This window comes from Macaca fascicularis, chromosome 10 (assembly GCF_037993035.2).
Source record: "Macaca fascicularis isolate 582-1 chromosome 10, T2T-MFA8v1.1".
NCBI lineage: Eukaryota > Metazoa > Chordata > Mammalia > Primates > Cercopithecidae > Macaca > Macaca fascicularis.
The window spans coordinates 4,871,852-4,888,925 of record NC_088384.1 but is presented as its reverse complement, the minus strand read 5'-3'; the positions used below and the strand labels follow the sequence as shown (position 1 = coordinate 4,888,925).

Below are 17,074 nucleotides of genomic sequence, written 5' to 3'. Positions count from 1 at the left end.
CGGGAGTCTAGCCCACAATGATGGGTCCTGGGAGTGGAGTAATTCACTTAGACTCCCAGGATGCCGAGTTTGTAAAGGGGTGCCAGTGGCCAGCTGGGAAATCTGGGCATTAGTAGACCTGACTCGGACTCCAGCAACCCCATGGAAAGCAGAGCGCCCGCTCCAGTGTGTGCCCACTCTACCCACCCACCCACCCACCTCCACTTCCTCCGCAGTCCTGAGCGTGCAGGGCGTGTGAGGAGTCTGTGTGGGGCAACTCCGTGTGTGTACGAGATGTGTGAGGAATGGTCAGATAAGAGAGACAGGTGGCCCATCGCCAGCAAGAGCCTTTGGGCTTGAGAAGCCAGTCGGGGGTCCCTGGAGGTCCCCTGCCCAGGGGCTCAGGGGCCTCAGTGAGTCCCTGGGTGAGTTCCATCTTCCCACACAGGACAGCTCTGTTTATTTCATTTATTAATGATATCACAGCCTCCTCAGACATATTTCAGTAACCTAAACCCCTTCATTATGTGACAGGCTGGGGCAGAGTGCAGTGGCTCACGCCTGTAATCCCAGCAGTTTGGGAGGTCCAGGCAGGCAGATCACCTGAGGTCAGGAGATCGAGACCAGCCTGGCCACCATGGTGAAACCCTGTCTCTACTAAAAATATAAAAATCAGCCGGGTGTGGTGGCAGGCGCCCGTAATCCCAGCTACTTGGGAGGCTGAGGCAGGAGAATTGCTTGAACCTGGGAGGCGGAGGTTGCAGTGAGCCGAGACCTCGCCACTGCACTCCAGCCTCGAGCCAACAAGAGCAAAACTCTGTCTCAAAAAAATAAAAATAAATAAATAAATAAGTGACAGGCTGTTTCCATGGAGCTGAGCTCACACATACACAAATTATATTTTTAAAAGTGGTGTGCTGCTCAAGGCATAACAATTTTATTTATCAAGATAGACAGGACGTATTTCAAGAATGCCTGTCCTAATTTTCAAATTATTTCTTTAACAAATACATATACCAATATTAAAAATAATTCCACTTCCCAAACTTGTAAAACGAGTTGACAGAGGAAAGTCCCTGTGCACAGCTGCCTGGGGTGGTGGGTGTTCTGGGACTTTCCGACGGCCTCCTGCCATCGCCACCCTGACAGAAAGAAAGGGGGCGCGCGGACCTGGGCCTGGGGAGGGGCAGAGGCCTCCTTCTCCCCTAGGTTTGTTTGCATGCGAATGGGAGAAGCTTTCTTAGAGCCACAGCTGGCTGGCTGGGGAGTCGCTGAAAGTGGGGAGCCGTCCAGAGAGATGCATGCGTCCTCTTACATGCTGTGACTTAAAGCGCCCAAGGGCCATCTGACACCCAGCTTTCGATGCAGACGAGCGTGGGCCTGCTGACCAGCCTGCCATCGCTCTCACGCGAGCCACGCTCTGTTAACAAGTGTCCAGCTGGGCTTCCTTGAAGGAGACCGAGCTCTTACCAACATCTGCCAACAGTTCAGAATCCGCCTAGAGCTGTACAGTTCCCCAGTCTCATGTAATTTGCACGCCCACACCTAATTCAATGGCCTTTTGAAAAAATCAGCTTGCTTGTTACTGTCTTTCTATGGAGAAACAATTTTCTTTGCACTCAAATTCCATCTGGCAATGTGATATATTACAGATTTCCAAATACAATGGGCCCCAGTGGGTGTGGGGAGGACACGGCTTCCCACCCTCCGCCCAGCCAGCCAGAGGAGGCGCGTGGCACCTGCCCCAGGGAGACTGAACATCCGTGTCTGGCCACACCTGCCTCCCCCAGGCTGCGTGGCCTCCAGCACACGGCATCCCTCTGGGGCTCCTCCCCTCCTTCCCATCCTCGGGGTGACCTTCCCAGCCCCTGCTGCCTCCTGCCCCTCCATGGACAGAGCACCTGCACTTGGTGACTGACCGTGGCCCTTGAGGCCGACGGTTCCCTGGTGGATTCGGTGGACAAAGCACTGCCCGTAAAGGCAGTTTCCTTTGTTTGCCTTTTTAAATTTTTTTGAGGGCCCCCACTGCAGCCCTTGTCCAGGAGTGGCACTCAGGGCCAGCTTTGAGTGAGGGACACATAGGGTTTACTGCAGCCCTTGTCCAGGAGTGGCGCTCAGGGCCGGCTTTGAGTGAGGGACACATAGGGTTTACTGCAGCCCTTGTCCAGGAGTGGCGCTCAGGGCCAGCTTTGAGGGAGCTCTCTCACCAAGGCTGGAGTGCAGTGGTGTGATCTCAGCTCACTGCAACCTCTGCCTCCTGGGTTCAGGCGATTCTCGTACCTCAGCCTCCCAAGTAGCTGGGACTACAGGCGCCCACCATCACATCCGGCTAATTTTTTTTTTTTTTTGTATTTTTGGTAGAGACGGGGTTTCACCATGTTGGCCAGGCTGGTTTTGAACTCCTGATCTCAAGTGATCTGCCCACCTCGGCCTCCCACCTTCTGAATTATTCAGGAGAAGAGAGAGAATGCCAGGGCAAAGAGCCAGTGCCAGCCTGGAGCACAGGGTGTGGAAGAGGAAAAGATGAAATAGAGGGGCCTTAAACACCCATGAAAATTATCTGCAAAACAAAACGCTGCGGACTCGGCGCCCCGGCAGCTTTCCGGAATGCGGGTAACGGCATCTCATTTGATATTTGACGTAGGGAAAGAAAAATGCATTTACAAAACATTCTTACGTTTTGTGTTATAAAGTCCCAGGGAACCCCCCACCCCGGGTGGGGCAGCCTGTGACAGACACCTCAGGGCTCACGGGGCTGGCGCTGGTGGCTGGAGGACCCCTGCACGCACCTGACCTCGATGGCGGGGCTGTGCAGGACCTCCCCGTCGCAGTTCCAGGAGCTGTTGGAGACGGCGCAGCAGCAGGACGGGTGGCTGCTGCAGATGTGCCCAAAGCGCTTCTTCCCCTCCTCCTTGAGGTCACTGTCCTCGTCCTCCACGTGCTTCGATGTAAACTGGAATTTCTTGACGCGATAAACTTCAACAAAAGTGAACTCAAACTACCAAGAAACAGTGAGAGGGATGACTCAGCTCTAAACGTCATCCGGGTGGGGCAGCAGGAAACCCCAGGCCAACAGCGAGTTCTCTCGGGCCTTGGTGCACACACGGCCCTTCTTGGAGGATGCAGCCGCTTGTGCGGGCCCCTGGGGTTCCCTTTCTGAGTGACCCAACGGCTCAGAGATGAAGGGAAACCTGGCACCCACCTTCCGCGGCGCCCACCTTCCGCGGCGCTCACCTTCCCCGGCGCCCACCTTCCGCGGCGCCCACCTTCCGCGGCGCCCACCTTCCCCGGCGCCCACCTTCCGCGGCGCCCACCTTCCGCGGCGCCCACCTTCCGCGGCGCCCACCTTCCGCGGCGCCCACCTTCCCCGGCGCCCACCTTCCGCGGCGCCCACCTTCCGCGGCGCCCACCTTCCGCGGCGCCCACCTTCCCCGGCGCCCACCTTCCCCGGCGCCCACCTTCCCCGGCGCCCACCTTCCCCAGCGCCCAGCTTTCCCAGCACTTGTCAAAATGACTTCTAATGCTTTTAGAAACCACAGCTTATCTACAATGATGAATGCTTTTAACAGAATTCTGATAGTTAATTAGCAGTGATTTATAGAATTTTGTATTCTCTTTTTAAAAAAGCATTACTTAAAAAGCCACATAAAAATAGCATGAGACTAGATCTTAAATAGAACTTAAGTAAAAAAAGAAATGTGACTAAATTTGGAGACTGTGACCAAAAGTTCCGCTTCTCCCAACATGACTAGACTTAGGTCTTCCTCTGTGTGGGCCACAGAAAGCTGTGGCAGAAGGGCCCGAACAGAACCCGCTTCTGGGAGCCTAAAGAGTCTATTTTAAGTGGCCTTCAAGGGCCACTTACATCTTTACTGTATCGCTTTGTTCTGTTTTTAACAGGAAGAGAAACAACAGACAAGAAGTTGTATTATAAACATTCATAACTCTTAGTTTCTGTGCTCAAATATATGTGTGTGTATATATGTATATGTGTGTGTACGTGTGTGTATATGTGTGTGTGTGTGTGTGTATGAGATGGAATCTCACTCTGTCACCCAGGCTGGAGGGCAGTGGTGCAATCTCAGCTCACTGTAGCCTCCACTTCCTGGGTTCAAGCGATTCTCATGCTTCAGCCTCCCGAGTAGCTGGGATTACAGGTGCCCGCAACCACACCCGGCTCATTTTTGTATTTTTAGTAGAGATGGGTTTCATCATGTTAACCAGGATGGTTTCAAACTCCTGACCTCAGGTGATACACCTGCCTCAGCCTCCCAAAGTGCTGGGATTACAGGCGTGAGCCACCACACCTGGCCTCAAAAATGTATCTCTTTAAATGAAATGTTACAAGGAGTAGTTGTAATCAGGAGTTTAAAGTTTGTGAAATTATAAGAAAAATTTGCCCTTCCTTCCCTTGAATTAAATAATGAATTCCTACAACACATAAACCAGGGATTGCCGGACCATACATTACTCGCCAATGGAGGTTCCACGCAAAAGCACCCCACTTACCTGGTCCTGCTGGTTGGTGTGCCTGATGAGAAATCTCAGGAAATTGAACCTGGAGCATTTCCGGATGAGGATGAGGTCAGAAGACCCATCTCCCAAGTGGGCAGCTGGGGAGAGGCCCCTAGGGCTCCGGCGACAAGCACAGGACATGTTTGTGGCGTTGATGGCCAGAAACTTCCCACAGACGACTTGCCACTCCTCCACGTCCTCTGAAGCAGAAAGAACCACAGAGACGTCACAGTTCCAGTGGCACCGGGCAGCGCCCTGCACCAGGATGGTGGGAGGCCATCCGGGCTCTCACCTGGTCATGCATTTAGCAGACACTTCATGCAACCGCCTCTTCAGCTCAACACCAAAAACATCCACCACGGAACTGTCCGCTCCGCACAGGAAGGGGTACCCAAAGGGTCACCTCCCGGAAGATAGGACTATTGTCCCTCTCACTTGGTGACTTTTGGACAATTTAGAACAAGGGTCAGCAAACCATGGCTGTGTGTCAAATCTGGCCCGCCGCTCATCTGTGTGTGGCCTGAGAGCTAAGAATGCTTTTCACGTTTCTAAATAGTTGAAAAAGGTCTGGCACGGTGGCTCACGCCTGTAATTCCAGCACTTTGGGAGGCTGAGGTGGGTGGATCACCTGAGAGCAGGAGTTAGAGACCAGCCTGGCCAACATGGTGAAAACCCGTGTCTACTAAAAATACAAAAATTAGCTGGGCATGGTGGCGCGTGCCTGTAGTCCCAGCTACTAGGGAGGCTGAGGCAGGAGAATGGTTTGAACTCAGGAAGTGGAGGCTGCAGTGAGCCGAGATTGTGCCCCTGCACTCTAGCCTGGGCGACAAGAGTGAAACTCCATCCAAAAAAAAAAAAAAGAGAAAGAGAAAAAAATCAAAAGAATAATATTTTGTGATATGTGGAAATTCTATGAAACTTAAATTTCAGTGTCCATAAATAAAGTTTCATTGGCAGATGGCCACACCCACTCACCGTCCACTGCCTAGGCTGCGTCTGCTGGACAGAAACTGTGGTTGCCAGGGCCTGAGGTGGTCACCAGCAAGCCCTCAATGGGAAGTCTGCTGCCCCACACTCTAGAGCACCAGGACAGGAGTCCAGACTCAGCACCACTACAGCGATTCAGAAAGGGCAACGGGGACTTTCACAAAACCTGCTGCCCTAGACAGTTGTACACGGCAAGTGGCAGTGACCTGATGATGCCTGGGACTAAGGAGAAATGGATTCCTGGTGCCAGACAGGAAAAAGGAAAAGCAAACGTGGGCGGGGAGAAGAGGCAGTGCCCTGAGAGAGGACAGAAACTAACACTCCAGCACACACAGTGACAACACTGAACCTGTGTCTTAGGAATTACCTGCAGCTTCCAAACCGTACAGCGCTTTCTTCTGCTCCTCCTCCAGCTGCTGCTTGCTTTGCCTGCAAACAAAGCATCTGAAAGACAAGAATATCATCACCTTTTAAATATGGAGCTGCAGGTGCAGTGCGTATGCTTGACACATACAGATGTATTTACATTCTTTTCACATACAAAAAAGTTCCATTTCAAAAGCTTAACTAAAAATATTTTTTGGCATATTAATTAGAGGTTTCAGAATGAGACCTACTTTTAAAATGACACATTCAACATGTCCTTCTCTAAAAGGTTTGGACATGAGGAGAAGCACAGCATGAGGACGCTGAGGTGCCACCTGGAGTCGGTGTCTGCCTGGCCCTGCAGTAACATAGCCTGGCTGGGAGAAGGGACCCAGGCACTGGTTCCTCCCGCGGACTCCTGGGATGAGGACCCATTGACTTTCAGATAACAAATCATACAGGGCTTATCTGTTCCAGTCAATAACAAGCAAATAACTTAGAACCATCGGCTTACAACTTAGTCATTCGTCTGGCACATCCTGCTGGTCTTGGGGGCTGCTGGATTCACACTGTCAAGCAGGACAAGTGTGTGCACGGGTGGAAATCGCTATCAGCCGCCGAGTTCTTTAATGCAGTGACGCAAACAGCATCTGCCTCTAAATATTCTCATTTTACGGTCTCAAATTCTTCACTTAAAAAAGGAAAGGAGCTAGGAGAAGGAGGTTCTGAAGTCTGCATGACTTGAAAGGACAAAGTGAATGTCCTTCACAAAGGCGCAGCTGTCCCCACAGCCCCGTGTCCTCAGCCCCAGGCAGAGCAGAGACGGGATGACCATTCAGGCGCCCTCCATGGCGCCGCTAGTGAGGTCATGCGGCCTGGGACAACGACGTTTAGATTTATTTAAGGTTCTATTTACACTGGTCGGATATTACTGAGTACACTGTGTGGGGGTAGGGGGCGGGGATACACCAGGTGAGAGGGGTCACTGCTTGTTCATTCACGTATACACCATTGCAGAGCCTGCACTGGCCAAACCGGGAGAGCACAGCGTTCTCAGCTGTGGTTGACTCCACTCAGCCTCCCCTCCCTGGCGGGACGCCGCTTTCCCTTTGCATCGCCTCTCCCCGGGCGGCTGCCCTGGCTCTGCCCCCTAACCCCTGGCACCAGCCCTTGTTGCCAGCTCAAGCCTTCTTGCTGAGGGTCCCCTGCCTTCCTGTGGGGTTGAGGGTGTGCCTGGCCTGGGCTCTGCTTACTGTAGAGTGGGCTCCTGCCTTGGAGCACGGGGCTAACATGGGTGAGGGTCTCAGCCAGGGGTGCGGACAGGAGGGTCGCTGCTGAGAGCACACACTCCAGCCAGCTCTGCCAACAGTCCTGCCACCAGCGCCCTGCACACACACGGTCACCGAGAAGGCATCTGCCATCCTTTCCTGCCTGCATTTTTTCTCCATTAGGCCCCCGCAGGGTGCAAAGGGAACCCCAGCAGGGGCAGACCCTGTGCTCGGCCCCCACTCCAACAGTGGGTGTGGGACCCTCCCCCAGAGTCCTCATCCCTGGCACAGAAGCGGCTGCCTGAGCAGGCCATGAGGACAGAGATGGTGACAGCAAGCCCCACGCACGCCTAGGCCATCATGGGCATCAACAAGCATCGTGTCTCTGGGCACGCTGCATCCAGCACCCTCCGCCACATTTGGAAAATACTTCCGCATTCACCTTCCTAATCGGTCTGCTTTATTTCCCGTCATTTGCAAGAGAAACACACACAAAAATGCACTTACCCTGCCCGGCAGGGTTTCCCATCCCTTGGAGATCCCACCGTGTGTTGTGCAGGGAGGAAGGACACTGTCCCTTCATAGCAGTGGTGGGAGAGAAAGGTCTTTAAACCTGGAAACAGAGTGCAGCGAAGAAAAAACGTCCACAAGGGTCCTTGCTCGGTGAGGATGCTATGCTGGGCAGTGTCAGAAACGTTGCTGAAACTGCATCTGCCTAAACTGTCTGCCGGAGGGAGAGGCCAGGCCTGCTTCAGGCAATGTCACCACCGAGGGCAGTGGCAGGATCTCTACCCTCCCGCTGGATAACAGCACGTCTAGTCATGGTGCTGGCGCCTTCTGACACCCACTGATGCTGGGACAGTCAGGGCTCTGGCCACTGTCGACGCCAGCAAAGCAGGGCCTTTGCCATCAGCCACCCCGTGTAGCCTCGATGATGTGGCCTGTGGGCTCCAGTGGCTCAGGGTCATCCCCTCCACCCCTTCATGAGGGTTGGCGATGCTCCCACCTGCCCCAGGGCATGGCCCCCACTGGGGTCAGCCACAGCCCCTGTGACATCCTAAAGAGCTCAGGACAGAGGCCAGGGCCGCTGCCACCCAAAGTCTGGGGCCGCCCTCCAGGCAAATGTGTGTGCTGTCCATGGGCTGCCTGCAGCCTGGCACCCAGGGCTGTCTGCGAAACACCATCCAGCAGGATAGCAGGGACTGGGCAGGAGGCAGGAGGGGGGCCCTGGGGCGCCGTAGGCCACACCAGGAACCTGGCCGTGTCCTGAGTGTCTCAGGGTGACATCATTCCTCCCTGTCTGATGCTGGGGCTGGTGCTGCCCTGTATGACATCTGGGGTGGCAGTGACAGCCTGCAGGGAGCCCACCCCCAACCTTACCCCAACATACAGAGGCCTCCATCCTCCCCACACATCCCCGCCCGCAGACGGCAAGCCCGCAGCCAGTGTGCACCGCCCAGGGTCGGGGAAGCTGCCGGCAAGAGCGGTCTGGCTCCCAGGACATCTGTGCCTGAAACTCAGCTCCCAACTGTCCCCAGGACAGCCCTGCCTGTGGGTCTTGGACCTGGCATGGGCCAGGTGCCTGGAATGCACTCAGTAGGCGGGCCCTTCCAGGCTGCAGCTCCGCCTCCCTGCATGGTGGCTCTGGCCTCTCTCCCTGCTCCTCCCATGGAGGTCCCATGAGGACATCGTGTCCATGGCCCTGGGAGGAGGCCAACCCACCAGTCAGCAACCTTCCAAGCCAGCTCCCCGCTCAAGTGCAGGGCGCTGGGGGACAGCGGCCTCATCACCCAGATGCAGCCTCCAGGGTGACGCCTCACTGGCTTCTGACGTCCCGGGTTCTGTCTGCCCCTAGATGGGTCCCCAGAGGTCCTACCGGCACCTAAAACTCCACTTGGCTTAACAGAGTATGTCATTTCCACAGGCTCGTTCTCCTTCAGGGCCCTCTGTACTGCCCCAGAACAGCCGGACGCTTTCCGCCTCACAGCCACTGAACCCAAACCCGCCTTCTTGAAAGCATCTCAGGCCCTGTGGCCGGGATGGGGATCCCGAGACCCGGGAGGCCTCTCCTGCCTTGGGGCTCTCATCCTGGTGGGAGGGACAGAGCTGCAGCCACTGCCTGCGGTGATGGGCTGAGGGCCAAGGGAGGGCCAGGCATGCAGGGGACTGCCTGCCACCCCACCCCAGCAGGCAGGGACAGGGAGGGGGCGTCCCAGGGGCCTTGCTGGACAGAGCCACACTGGGCTCAACAAAGGGCAGTTGGGCGAATGGCACAACCCAAACTGCTTCCTAAAATTCTCACGGCTTCTCTCATTTTCTCGGTATTACCTTTCTTAATAAGCCTTAGATAAATACCTAACTTTTCCATTTCTTAGGTTTTAATTTTCAAGCCACACTAGTTTTTTAATTTCGTTAGATCTTTTTAAGCTTCGTAAAGTTTGCCAAATTACTATTTCTTTCTCTCATATGAAAAGGGTTAAGATTTCAGTATTAGGAATTACTCGATTTAATTTGATACAGATGTATCTGAAAGCGAACTGTAAAGAGCCGGGAAAGTCAACTGGGCAGTGAGAATGGCACACCTCACGGTCTACATCTTCTTTTCTCTTCTCTTTTCTTTTTTTCTTTTCTTTTGAGACTGGGTCTGGCTCTGTCGCCCCAGCTGGAGTGCAGTGGCCCAATCTCTGCTCACTGCGGCCTCTACCATCTGTGCCCAAGGGCTCCTCCTGCCTCAGCATCCTGAGTAACTGGGGTGCCTGGCTAATTCTGTTTTTAATTTCTGTCGAGATGGGGTCTCCCTATGTCGCCCAGGCTAAAATTCTACTTTTCTTTTTTCTGAGACAGAGTCTCGCTCTGTTGCCCAGGCTGAAGTGTAGTGGCATGATCTCGGCTCACTGCAGCCTCTGCCTCATGGGTTCAAGCGATTCTCCTGCCTCAGCCCCCTGAGGAGCTGGGACTATAGGCGCCACCACCATGCCTGGCTTGTTTTGTATTTTTAGTGGAGACAAGGTTTCACCATGTTGGCCAGGCTGGTCTTGAACTCCTGACCTCAGGTGATCCACCTGCCTCGACCTCCCAAAGTGCTGGGATGACAGGCGTGAGCCACTGCCCCTGGCTAATTCTATGTATTTTTAAAGTTCTCCTTTTCCAGCATTTAAAAGCTGCTGATGTTGTACCCACTGCCTGACGCGTGCAGACTGCAACTCTTACACAGTCTGAGCTCAAACCAGCGTTCATTTCTGGTTCATTCTAAGCTCTGTGGTTGGGCAACAGGTTACCACCATCTGGCCCGAGGCCCCAGCAGCAGCCCCGGGAGCCTGGGGGACCTGTGTGTTCCGAGGCCCGCCCGGACCTGCCATGTTGGATGCTCTGGGTTCTTCCAAGCCCTCCAGAGGATGCTGGTGCCCACCACAGTCTGAGGATCCCTGGGCTCAAGGAAGAGTGAGGCAGGATAAGGGCAACCTGTCTGTGCCTGTTTTCTCAGTGATGCAGGAGTACCTGCTGGGGCGAGAAGAGCACTGTGCAGAATGAAAGCTTTTGGGCTTCGGGGAGCGCAGTGTGGCATTCGCTCACACTCGTCCTTCTCTGTGCCCGCCGCGGCCTAGCCGTAGGAAGGCAGAATCTTGCCTGTTTTTTTCATGGACACGTCCCTGCATCAAAAACCAGGCCCGGCATAAAGCAGGGGCTCAGTAAATACGTGCTGGTGAGTGTATTTCACTCCAACAAAACCACGAAACCTCATTGAATGAAGTAAAGGATACTTGCACCTGAAGTTACGGACAAGCTTCCGCACAGATATCCCAGGCTGAATTTCTGCACAAAGTTCTTGCCACTTTGACTAATAAGCTCACAGTGATTATAAAACTATTGTTTTCCAAGTCGGGCGTGGTAGCTTACGGTTATAATCCCAGCACTTTTGGAGGCCGAGGTGGGCAGATTGCTTGAGCTCAGGAGTTTAAGACCAGCCTGGGCAACAGGGCAAAACCCTGTCTCTACAAAAATATACCAAAAACAAAAAAATTAGCTGGTCAAGGTGGCATGTGCCTGTAGTCCCAATTACTTGGGAGGCTGAGGTGGGAGAATCGCTCGAGCCCGGGAGATTAAGGCTGCAGTGAAGTGTGATCGTGCCACTGCACTCCAGCCTGAGTGACAGAGGGAGGCTGTGTCTCAAACAAAAATTTTTTTTTTTTGAGACGGAGTCTCGTTCTGTCGCCCGGGCTGGAGCGCAGTGGCCGGATCTCAGCTCACTGCAAGCTCCACCTCCCAGGTTTACGCCATTCTCCTGCCTCAGCCTCCTGAGTAGCTGGGACTATAGGCGCCCGCCACTTTGCCCAGCTAGTTTTTTGCATTTTTTAGTAGAGACGGGGTTTCACCATATTAGCCAGGATGGTATCGATCTCCTGACCTTGTGATCCGCCCGTCTCGGCCTCCCAAAGTGCTGGGATTACAGGCTTGAGCCACCGCGCCCAGCCAAAATTTTTAAAATATATTTTAAAAAACTATTTTTTTCCAGTTAACACTTCCACGTGACCTGTGTGGGGCAGCCTCTGTCACCTGCCTACCAGATGTGAGAGGCTGGTGGCCTGGCGTCTCGGGGTTCCAGCATCTGGGGCTCTGGAGTGAACTTCATCTGTCATGGTGTCTATTCTGTGGCTTACGCCTGGGTCCAGGGGGCAGGATCTGGTTCAGAGCAATCCAGGTTCCAGTCCAGACCCCGCCACGTTCTGGCCACGGCACATTTCATGAGGCCCTTAGCTTCCCGTGTGTAAGCAGGTGGGGGCCCACCTCTGACGGTGCTTCGTGGATTCAGTCAGGTAACGTCTGTGAAGGCAGCAGAGGCACGACCAATGCGGGGCGAGTCTGCATGATTCTGAGTTACCTGAAAAGTCGTATCTGGCAAGACCCAACCATCGTTTCTTCTCACTGTCCTTGATGATGTCCCCGTAGAAGCCATAGCCCAGCAGGGACACGGAGTAGCGGAGGAGTGTGCTGTTGTGGTGGACGGAGGACACATCCATGGCCAGCGAGTCCCCTGTGGGAGAGAACAGCCATGAGGGAAGACAGCCCGCTCTGGCCCCGCCCCATCCACTCCATCCCCTTCAACAGCACTTTGCAAACACGGGAGTTATGTTTAAAAAGTGTGAAACAAACACAAGGCATTCAATGCAAGGATTCTCTCTCTTGGGGTATTGGATGCCATATTTTTTATTCAAATGGCTGAACTTCACTCAAATTTCTAAAACAGGTTGGGGAGCTGTCCTGTGGGGACTGAACAAGAGCATATCCATGAGGCTCATGAAATGTCATTAACTGAAAGGATGGTGGTTTGAGAATGAAGAAAAAGCACATGGCATTTTAAAACACAAAATCAAGCCAAGCGCAGTGGTTCACACCTGTAATCCCAGCACTTGGGGAGGCTGAGGCAGGCAGATCACCTGAGGTCAGGAGTTCCAGACCAGCCTGGCCAAAATGGTGAAACCTTGTCTCTACTAAAAATACATAAATTAGCCAGGCATGGTGGCATGTGCCTGTAATCCCAGCTAGTGGGGAGGCTGAGGCAGGAGAATCACTTGAACCTGGGAGGCGGAGGTTGCAGTGAGCCGAGATCACGCCACTGTACTCCAGCCTGGGCCACGGAGTGAGACTCTGTGTCAAAAAATAAATAAAATAGGCCAGGTGCGGTGGCTCGCACCTGTAATCCCAGCACTTTGGGAGGCTGAGGTGGGTGGATCACCTGAGGTCAGGAGTTCGAGACCAGCCTGGCCAACATGGTGAAACCCTGTCTCTACTAAAAATACAAAATGAGCTGGGCATGGTGGCAGACGCTGGTAATCTCAGCTACTTGGGAGGCTGAGGCAGGAGAATCGCTTGAACCCGGGAGGTAGAGGTTGCAGTGAGCCAAGATCACGCCACTGCACTCTAGCCTGGGCAATAAGAGCGAAACTCTGTCTCAAAGTAAAATAAAGTAAAATAGAATAAAATAAAACGTAAAATCAGAAGTAGGCCAGGCACAGTGACTCACACCTATAATCCCAGCACTTTGGGAGGCCAAGGTGAGAGGATCACTTGACCCCAGGAGTTTGAGACACAGGGAGAACCCGTCTCTACAAAAAACCACAAAAATTGGCCAGGTGTAGTGATGCACTTCTGTAATCCCAGCTACTTAGGAGACTGAGGTGGGAGGAACGCTTGAGTTCTGGAGGTCGAGGCTGCAGTGAGTCAAATCATGCCACTGTACTCCAGCCTGGGTGACAGAGTAAGACCCTGTCTCAAAGAAAAAAAAATTCTGACTGGGCGCTGTGGCTCACGCCTGTAATCCCAGCACTTTGGAAGGCCGAGGCAGGTGGATCACCTGAGGTCAGGAGTTCGAGACCAGCCTGACCAATATGACGAAACCCCATCCCTACCAAAAGTACAAAATGAGCTGAATGTGGTGGTGGGAGCCTGTAATCCCAGCTACTCGAGAGGCTGACGCAGGAGAATTGCTTGAACCTGGGAAGCGGAAGTTGCAGTGAGCCAAGATACCACCATTGCACTCCAGCCTGGGCGACAACTGGGAAACTCTGTCTCACAAAAAAAATAAAAATAAAAAAAAATAAAAACTCTAACTGGCTATTTTAAAATACACAATTTCGGCCGGGCGCAGTGGCTCAAGCCTGTAATCCCAGCACTTTGGGAGGCCGAGACGGGCGGATCATGAGGTCAGGAGATTGAGACCATCCTGGCTAACACGGTGAAACCCCGTCTCTACTAAAAAATACAAAAAACTAGCCGGGCGAGGTGGCGGGCGCCTGTAGTCCCAGCTACTCAGGAGGCTGAGGCAGGAGAATGGCGTAAACCCGGGAGGCGGAGCTTGCAGTGAGCTGAGATCCGGCCACTGCACTCCAGCCTGGGCGACAGAGCCAGACTCCGTCTCAAAAAATAAATAAATAAATAAAATAAAATACACAATTTCTGTGACCTGTCTACTGGGATGAGGAACAGGCGATGGCACTAAAGATCTGTCCTGCCAGAGCCCACCGTGCTGAGTGCCATGGGAAGCCCCTTTTGCTCTTCCTGACCAGGGCTCTGCGTCCTGGACTGAAGCCTCCAGGCCTCACAAAGGCATGCGTTCCACATCCGGCAGCCCAGGCACAGCTGCCCACGCCCACTGCCATGGGCACCACCGCAGGATGTGGGCGGCTTCCCAGCCTCCGGGCAGCAGCCTCTGGAAGAGGAACTGAGCAAGAGTCAGGTGAGCTGAGTGAGGGCATCGCACATGCGGTGGATTCTGTGGGAAAGAACTCGGCCCACACTGGGCCTGCCCCCAGGATGGCCGTCCTGACAAGATGGCCTCAGAGCTGGGTGCTGAGTGGGATCACAGGGCAGCGAGCAGAGCAGGGGACACAGCATGACCCACGTTCCAGGACAGGACGGCAGCGGCTGGAACGCGCGACGGGGACAGGCCTGGGGCACAGGAGGCCCGGCTGCCACCGTGCGCACGTGCAGAGGAGGGGCTTACCAACAACAATGTGCAATGCTGAGGTTTCTGCGTCACTGGTGCCCACCGTGGAGTAACACACGCAGTCTGTTGACCCTGTAAAGGGAAAAAGAAGGTCTTCAATATCATCAGAGTAACTGAGAATTGTAATCGCCTCCCAATTCAGTGAGTGGTACCTCACTCCTTTCCTTCCATGGCCCTAGAGTCAACACTAACGAATAAATAGAATTTACCTACAAAACGAATGTGGAAAATACTAGCGTTGATTCCTGAAGAATATCGAGATTGGGTTGGGCAGTGGCTCACGCCTGTAATCCCAGCACTTTGAGAGGCCGAGGTGGGTGGATGACTTGAGGTCAGGAGATCGAGACCAGCCTGGCCAACATGGTGAAACTCCGACTCTACTAAAAATACAAAAATTAGCCAGGAGTGGTAGCATGCATCTGTAATCCCAGCTCCTCGGGAGGCTGAAGCAGGAGAATCATTTGATCTTGGGAGGCAAAGGCTGCAGTGAGTCAAGATCACACCACTGCACTCCAGCCTGGGCAACAGAGTGAGACTTCGTCTCAAAAAAATTAAAAAAAAAAAAGGAGCCAAAAAGTAAACAAACAAAAAGTATAAATGAACGTTTAAGATTATAGCCATAACTTTTTTTTTTTTTTTTTCTGAGATGGAGTCCCACTCTGTGGCCCAGGCTGGAGTGCAGTGGTGTGATCTCAGCTCACTGCAACCTCCGCCTCCCAGGTTCAAGCAATTATCCTGCCTCAGCCTCCTGAGGAGCTGGGATTACAGGCATGTGCCACCACACCCAGATAATTTTTGTATTCTTAGTAGAGACGGGGTTTCACCATGATGGCGGGTCTCAAACTCCTGACCTTGTGATCTGCCTGCCTTGGCCTCCCAAAGTGCTGGGATTACAGGTGTGAGCCACCCACCGCACCTGGCCCTCGTAAACTTTTGAAGCGGCTGGATGCGGCGAAGGTCACATACGGCCATCACTTGAGATCTTAATACTAGGACAGGCAGCTCGGGTCCCTGCTTCAGTCTGACATTCGCCGTGGACAGGGCCGGCTGCAGTTTACGCGTATTTTTATCCTGGGCTTCACCGGCTCGGATGAAAGGCAAGTTGCAGCTGCCCCAGCTGATCACACGGCCTTCCCTCTGAGGACCAAGCTCAAAAGAATGCTCTGCATCCACAGTGACCACCCACGCCTGTGGGAGTAGCTATGCTGGCCCTCAGCATTCCCCACACAGCTGAGTACAGCAGTTCCTCATCCACCCGGCCAGCACTGCTGCCACCCGAGTAACGACCAACCAAACGCTCCCATTCACACGGGAAGGACCAGGCTCCAGGGAGGTTGCTCCCAGCACACGCGCGTCATCTCCTTGAGCCTCTCTGTGCCTCAGGTCATTAGCAGGCAATGCTGGCTGAAGTTACGAGCAGCAGATGCAGTCACAGGCTAACAGGACCGAATGAATGGCGGTTTCTTCTTCCTACAGATGTGCTAATGCACCTATATGAATACGTATGTGGAAGAGACTTGGAAGATAGAACATGCTAGATCAGGTCGCAAAGCAGCTGGAGCCACGCCCTTCAGATGCTCCAGTGACATCTGTCCTGGAAGCAGCTCAACACCTGGGATCCCAGGACCCCAACCCCCACCTGCCCCTCCTGCCCTCAGCCAGCAAGACAAGCAGTGACCTCTGCACCTTCTAGGGGCTGGAACCCTGGAGCATGAGTGAGTTCAGGTACCTACTGCCACCACTGGCTGTGCACGTCCAGGCGGCCTCCCCCATAGGGTCTGTGGCTGTCAGGTCTCACTCACAACTCTTGTGCCTCCAGGCTAGTCCTCGGGTTGCCATGGCGACCGTTACAGGGTCACCCTTGGGTGCCTCCCTCACCCTTACTCCTCCACGCAAGGCGATGCTGTGGCTCAGAGACTCCACACAGCCCCCCACCAGCTACACCCCGGAGACTCAGACCCCCCTGCCGTCCAAGCCAAAGGCATTCTCACCCAGGCCCATGTGCTCTTAGGACCAAATGCAGAGAGCGGTATCAGAGCAGAGTCAGACGCCACCCGCTGCGGAACCACCGCCTGCAAGACCTCCTGCATGGCAGAGTGGAACTCGGCATCTCCCTGCCGGGCCCCTCCCTCCCCACCCCCAGCCACACTGGCTTCCTTGTCCCGAACACCCCCAGCTCCCCCCACCTGCTGCCCTCTGCACCAGCTGACTCCAGGCCTAGGCCCCTCACCTGTCACCTCTCAGAAAGGCCTCCTGGGCACCCATGGAAAGGGGCCACAAAGACACCCTCCCCCCGAGCCCTCCCCCTAGTGGCGTTTGCTACACTGTGCACCCACCCTGGGAAAGGCTTTTATGCCCACATTTGGTGGGGTGCCTGCCATCCTCTCCTGGGGCAGAGGCCACAGCCAAGGTCTAGAGGAGGGCAGGGCACACAGCAGTACCCCCACCCGGACCA

At 54.1% G+C, this 17,074-nt stretch overlaps 2 protein-coding genes across 19 annotated transcripts in view; one reads left to right on the top strand and one right to left on the bottom strand.

The window, feature by feature from the left end:
• CERK (ceramide kinase) overlaps positions 1-17,074 on the bottom strand; it is a 79,113-nt gene that overhangs the window by 3,135 nt on the left and 58,904 nt on the right. For all 3 annotated transcript variants that reach the window (XM_045364225.2, XM_005566987.4, XM_045364226.3), the window contains 6 exons: positions 14,617-14,691; positions 11,995-12,147; positions 7,623-7,728; positions 5,849-5,925; positions 4,489-4,694; positions 2,769-2,977 (listed from right to left, as the gene is read on the bottom strand). In XM_045364225.2, coding sequence (XP_045220160.2) covers positions 2,769-2,977; positions 4,489-4,694; positions 5,849-5,925; positions 7,623-7,728; positions 11,995-12,147; positions 14,617-14,691 — 826 coding nt within the window. The remainder of the gene's footprint in view (positions 1-2,768; positions 2,978-4,488; positions 4,695-5,848; positions 5,926-7,622; positions 7,729-11,994; positions 12,148-14,616; positions 14,692-17,074) is intronic.
• The window catches only part of GRAMD4 (GRAM domain containing 4), a 153,626-nt gene that overhangs the window by 114,291 nt on the left and 22,261 nt on the right, over positions 1-17,074 (top strand). For 4 of the 16 annotated variants that reach the window (XM_065521720.2, XM_045364223.3, XM_074003505.1 and 1 more), the window contains one exon: positions 2,341-3,929. The exons of the other annotated variants lie outside the window; for them this stretch is intronic. In XM_065521720.2, the coding sequence (XP_065377792.1) occupies positions 2,341-2,385 (45 nt within the window). In that variant the 3' untranslated portion in view covers positions 2,386-3,929. Of the gene's footprint in view, positions 1-2,340; positions 3,930-17,074 lie in introns of those variants that run through there. 16 annotated transcript variants of the gene reach the window in all.